General features: G+C 34.6%; 1 protein-coding gene across 1 annotated transcript; it reads left to right on the top strand.

Moving 5' to 3' along the window:
* Positions 1 to 1433: 1433 nt before the first annotated feature.
* On the top strand, positions 1434 to 3226 carry LOC146914277 (F-box family protein). The gene has a single exon (XM_085717152.1). The coding sequence runs from the start codon at positions 1730 to 1732 to the stop codon at positions 2891 to 2893; it is 1164 nt and encodes a 387-aa protein (XP_085573278.1). The 5' UTR covers positions 1434 to 1729; the 3' UTR covers positions 2894 to 3226.
* Positions 3227 to 6000: the final 2774 nt, after the last annotated feature.

Below are 6000 nucleotides of genomic sequence, written 5' to 3'. Positions count from 1 at the left end.
CACCCATGAAGGTGTCTTTTAGCAAGCCACACCTCAAGGTGTGATTTCCACTTTATAGTTATAATTTTGCTAAAAGACACCTTCATAAAAGGTGTCTTCTAGCAAAACTCATATATATATATATATATATATATATATAATTCGTCCTTTATACGACAATTAAATAACTAAAATCTTATATCAAAGACCACCTAAAATCTTATTTATTTCTCACTTTCTCCCTTTTTACACATTCTCTTACATATTTCTCTCTATTTCAATCGTGATTCCTAAAGTAATTTCGTCAATTTCATATCTGATCTAATCAAAGAATTAACCTATTCCCACTATTTTAACATAATTGAATTAGATACGGTCGAAGTTGTAAGCAGACAACATCTCAAGGTCGTTTGATCAAGATGTAACGATCAAGATCTCTAAACAATTTTTACTTTTATTTAATATTTAATTTTTAAAGTTAAAATTTGACCCGTCTTATCTTAATCGAACAACCTCGAGTTCGTCGGCTACATGCCTGCACCATATTTCAACTAGAGTGAAACTTAATCGTATATAAACCTTCATATTCTCATTTTCAAAGGATAATAGAATTTTAACCTCCATATCTCCTTTTCAAAGGATTCATAGAATTCACGAGGAAGAAAATAAAAATCGTATTTATGAATCAATCAAAAAGTGTACAATTGTACAAGAGGTAGTTAGATTTCAACTAACTAACTATCTATACAGCTCAGCAAATAGTAAACTAGTATAACTAACAGTAACAAACTATCTTACAATAAGTAAGCCAATTTACTAGTGTTAATCTTCTAAGTTTGATACTTTTCAACTCTATAGTCTCTCTCTTCTCCCTTTTTGTATCGTGTATGGGACCATTTCATCAATGACACATCCCCCACTCCTCCCCCACGCCTAAACCAAAACATGGGACAAAAGAGTAAACCCAATTAAAAATTGGTCTTGTGGGACACTCTTTAATGATTTTAAAATGAAAATTATTCTTTAAAAAATTAAATATTTCAATTTAGCTTAAAATTTCATAAAACCTTACTCCCACCGTCTTAAAATAGGTGTCATTTTTTATAATTTTTGTTGTCTTAAATTATTGTCTCTTTTACAATATCAATACAATATTTATTATTCTTTTCCACTAACATATACTGTTATTTTTTGTATTTCAATTGTCTATACATATTCCACTAACTATAATTAATAATTGTGTTTTAATAAATGACATATATTTTACCGTTGAAATTAAGCATTATTAATCATTTCTTTAATAACTATGTAAAACTCAAATGAAACGCTTATTATGAGACAGATGAAGTACTATGTCCTCATGTGCTTTGCTCAGTTGATAAGAAAAATGCATAATATGCAAGGTCCGAGGTTTAAACCCTAGACACCACCAAAATAAGACAGAGGAAGTACTATTTAAAATTTTAAAAAGTGTTCCGAAGTTGCTAGATAGCATTTTACTTAAAAAAAAATTAGTAGAAGAAAGATCTTGAGTAACTCAATAAAGATATCCAAAGACAACTCGACAAGTCAATACATACAAAAATGAAAGAGAATACACATTCCACAACTTTGAAAAAGTAAAGAAATTTTTAAATAATAATAATAAGGCATCCTTACCCATTCATTCTCCCATCAAACTTCATCACCACAACACAACTCAACCCAAGCACACACAATCACAAACCAAATCACAACCACAAAAAAATAAATGGAACAACATCAACAACAACAACAAGAACCCTTAATCTACAACCTCCCACAAGACACACTTCACCAAATCTTCTCCTCCTTACCTCTCCAACAAATCATCATCTGCCGTTCCCTTTCCAAATTCTTCAACAATCTCCTCACCACACCTTCCTTCCTCCACCTCATCTCCACCACTCTTCCACCTCTCAACCTCCTTGCCCTCCGCCACCACAACCACCACCACCCCCCTTCCTCCACCATCCACCTCTTTGATCCAAATCTAAATCATTGGCTTCATTTTCCTCTCAACTTTCTCCCTTTCTCTTCTCCTCTTCCAGTTGCCTCATCTCATGGACTCATCTACCTTTGGGCCCAGCCCATTATCAACAGCCCAGTTTCTTCCCAGGCCCAAGCCCAAACAACTAAGTCACTTATTGCTTGTAACCCTTTAACCCGGAAATTCCGGATCCTTCCTCATTTAGGATCTGCTTGGTGTAGACATGGTTCTGTTATAGTTGATTCAGTTAACCGAGTAATGGTTTTAACTGAATTAGCTGCTTTCTATTTCAGCGGTCATGGTGGTGGTCGTGGTGGTGGTGATAAAATTTCTGGTTGGCAGAAATTTTCTTCGAATTTACCGTCAAAGCCGCGTAGCCCGGTTCTTATTGAGGACTGGGCTTACGCACTTTGTGAAGTTGGCTCCCCGTGGAGGAGCCAATGGAAATTGTTTTCGTGCTGCTTTTCCGCGACCACGAGTGGTAAGTGGTCGCGGATAGAGCGGCAGAAATGGGGTGATGTTTTTGATATTTTAAAGAGGCCGCGGCTAGTTCGCGGGGTTGGGAATAGGATTTTGATGGTTGGTGGTTTGAAATCGTCGTTTTCTTTGAATTCTCCGTGTTCGACGATTTTGATTTTGAGGCTTGATCTTGGGACGATGGAGTGGGATGAAGCTGGGAGGATGCCGGTGGAGATGTTTAAGTGTTTTCAGGAGGCGGGGAAGTTTAAGGTGTTTGGAGCTGGTGATAGGGTTTGCTTCTCGGCGAAGAGGATTGGGAAGTTGGCATTGTGGGATCGCGGTCGAGAGAAGGGTGATGAGTGGCGGTGGATTGATAATGTGCCTGGAAATGGTGATGGACTCTATAGGGGATTTGTGTTTGAAGGGAGGCTTGATGCATTGCCTTGAGGGTTCCAATTATGGATTCATAGTTGGACATTGGCTATGGTATTTTAAATAGAAATTGTTTATGCCATGTTTATTTAGGATAAAATTTATATGAAGCAAAATTTGTTTTACACATGTATCAAATCACACATACAAATACATAGATATTTGTGGAGATACATAGGAACAAAGAGTACAATGTTACATCATAGTGTAATTTGATTGGTTGCGCATGTAAAAACAATCTATGTTGTAAGTGTATGTTGTTTGGTTGAGTAGCATAAATGTGAACTATCTTGTAATGTATAATATCATTGGTTTTTCCATTCAATATTGAAGGAGTGTGCGAATCAACAATGACTTGCTCTATATAGATTTCCTAGTTGTATTTTGGAGTGCAACCTGCATTTCCTAACCTCAATTTGGAGGTTTGTAAATCGAGGTTTTTCACAAACAATATGTTTGACAAAATCAATTTGAATGACTTATATTTAAACATGATTTTGAGTGTTTTAAAACCATGCTTTAACTAAAAGCAAAAAGAAAAAGTTGTTATTTAGTTGGATCAAACCATGTTAGATGTATAAGGTTGCTTGTAGTTAAAGTTATCATTGCATTTTCATGAGGGCTGCTGCCGAAAGTTGTTGATGGATTGAACTCTGGTACTGTTCCAGAAATAATATAGCAAGCAGACATGGAAAAATAGAGGTGAGTTTTGATTAGAAGGGTTTATATGTGTGGACCTGATAAGCCTAATTCTATTTAGATTTTAGAAAGATAGAAATTTAATGTGGTAATCCGTTGAATTTATCATGATTGGTCCACATGTACTTGTGAGAAGTTACTTTGTATGAACAGTTGAGTGCATTTTCTTCAAGTTAGTCCCAAAACTGATTTATTTTCCCCCTCATAATGGATTCACAGGAGCATATAATTTATGCTACTTTGTGTGACTGTAATCTGCTATCCCATGTAGCACAAACACTAGGTTAACAGTTTGTCCGAGTGTCTGATAGTCCTAAGATGTGGACACATGTAATTACATTCAATTACTCAAATGAAAGTTGAAGATTCCATATTCACCGTGTTTTTCACTAGGAGTTCTAAAATATGTACAATGGTATAAGTTAGATAGCTTCATCCTAAAATGAAAACATGACTTATATAAGCTATTCATTGATCTCCTGTTTGTTTGATGTTTATAATACTGAAGGATAAATGACTGCTCTAGTACAAGCTCACAAGTTTGTATTTGAGGTGTGGATCGTATTTATCCATCACTTGCAATCATGATATTATAGTTTTGACATATGATACAAAAGGATCAGTGAAATATTTGTATGTATTTATGGATAAAATAAGTTGCAAACTTGCAATCAATTTTGTCTTTGTGATTACATGTTTTGATGCATGTGATTTATGTCAATATTTACTTCAGATAGTTACATGCTTTGATTCATGAGATGTATGTCAATAATATTTACTTCAGATAGAAGCATAGCTGTTGCGTTTCGCTTAAAGTTTACTTCAAATAGAGGCATGAAGTGGACTGGATTTTGCCTCTGTGAATCTGGAATATAGGCTGCTACAATGTGCACAGAAATTTCAACGTTTAGCCTTTAATTTCGCAAATGATAATGTGTTGTGTGCTCTCTAAGAGGTGTCTTTGGGTTATCTAATGCAGTTTTACTGTCTAGGACACCATGCCTATATGCACTTCCATATTGACTACCTTGTGAGTGTAAATCATGCTTTGAGTAAAAGCAAGAAAAAGTGGCTTTTCCGTTTGGATTGAACCATGGTTTTCAATCCAAACATTCCTTAGGTTCAATGCTGGTACTTGGTATGTTAATGTATCAATCGATTATTGAATTGATGGTTTAACCACTATTGGATGGAATTACACCTCCATTGCTAGTTGTAAATGAATACTTTACAACTAGGGTTATTCGTAGTTTTAGCCATAGAAAGTCGTTGCATATTCATCTGGGTTTTTGCAGAAGAAGAGTGTTGATTGATGGAGCATTGGAACTGGTCCAGTATAAGCATGAAAAAAATAGAGGTGAGTTTTTATTAGAGGAATGGTTTATATGGTGACACCCGATAAGCTGAATTCTACATAGATTTTAGATAGATAATTACCTTGGTAATCATACGAGTTTATCTTGACTGATCCACAAGTACTTGTTGTGAAAGTTACTTTACTTTGTATGAACAGTTGAGTGTATTTTCTTCGAGTTAACCACAAATTTGAATTTATCTCCTTATAATGGATCCAAAGTAGCGTAAATTATGCTAACCTTTTGAGATTTATCGTTTTGGCATACGATATAAAAGGATCGGTGAAAGACTTAGAAAAGTCTAGAAAAACTATAAGAGAAACTATAATGAGATGGGCCAAAATTTGATTTATAATGGAACATTATGACGTAATTTGATCCATGTAACCGACCTCATTTAGTGGGATAAAACTTGATTGTTGTTGTTGTTGTTGTTGTTGTATTTAAAAGGACAGGTTAAAGCTATGTATGGATGTGTAGAAAAAATTGTAGATATAAAAGTATTAGTGAAAGCTTTATATGGATTTACAAAAGAATTAAGTGGGAATCAATTTGGATTTTGTGATTACGTGTTTTTATACTTGTGATGTATTACAACTTCAAAGGTGAGCTGAATATGAAGTTTAAACAACATTTGTCACTATAGAGGCTGATACAATATGGAGAAATTTCAACTTTAGTTAGAATATGATTTACTAATAATGTGATGTCTAGGATATCTTATTCGGTGTACTGTCTAGGCAAACATTATTTACACCATTATGGAAAGTTTTTCAAATATCTGACACTGGCACCATGGTATGATAGATTTTGTGCCAACATACATTGGCCACAACACTTGTACAAATATAGATGTTTTATAATGTCGAAATTGTTAGGTTGGACACTAGGTTCAAATCTGAGACCTCTTAGATTTGTTAGTTTCAGTGTGCTTATCACTTCGACTACATACCAAGCAAAATAAAAGTCGGCACTCTACCCAAAGCTTGATTTATTGATTTATACTGTATACTTGTAATTGATGGTATGCAAGTGTTTTATTATGAAATGGTGAAATACTTCCCAAAG

This window comes from Medicago sativa, chromosome 6, assembly GCF_051527215.1.
Source record: "Medicago sativa cultivar Bolivia chromosome 6, Bolivia_mono, whole genome shotgun sequence".
Taxonomy (NCBI): Eukaryota; Viridiplantae; Streptophyta; class Magnoliopsida; order Fabales; family Fabaceae; genus Medicago; species Medicago sativa.
Note: the sequence above shows the minus strand (reverse complement) of the source record. Positions and strands in the feature narration are given on the sequence as shown.

Bases quoted from the DNA above. Each gene is read 5' to 3' on its own strand.
- LOC146914277 (XM_085717152.1), top strand. From the start codon at position 1,730: ATGGAACAACATCAACAACAACAACAAGAACCCTTAATCTACAACCTC.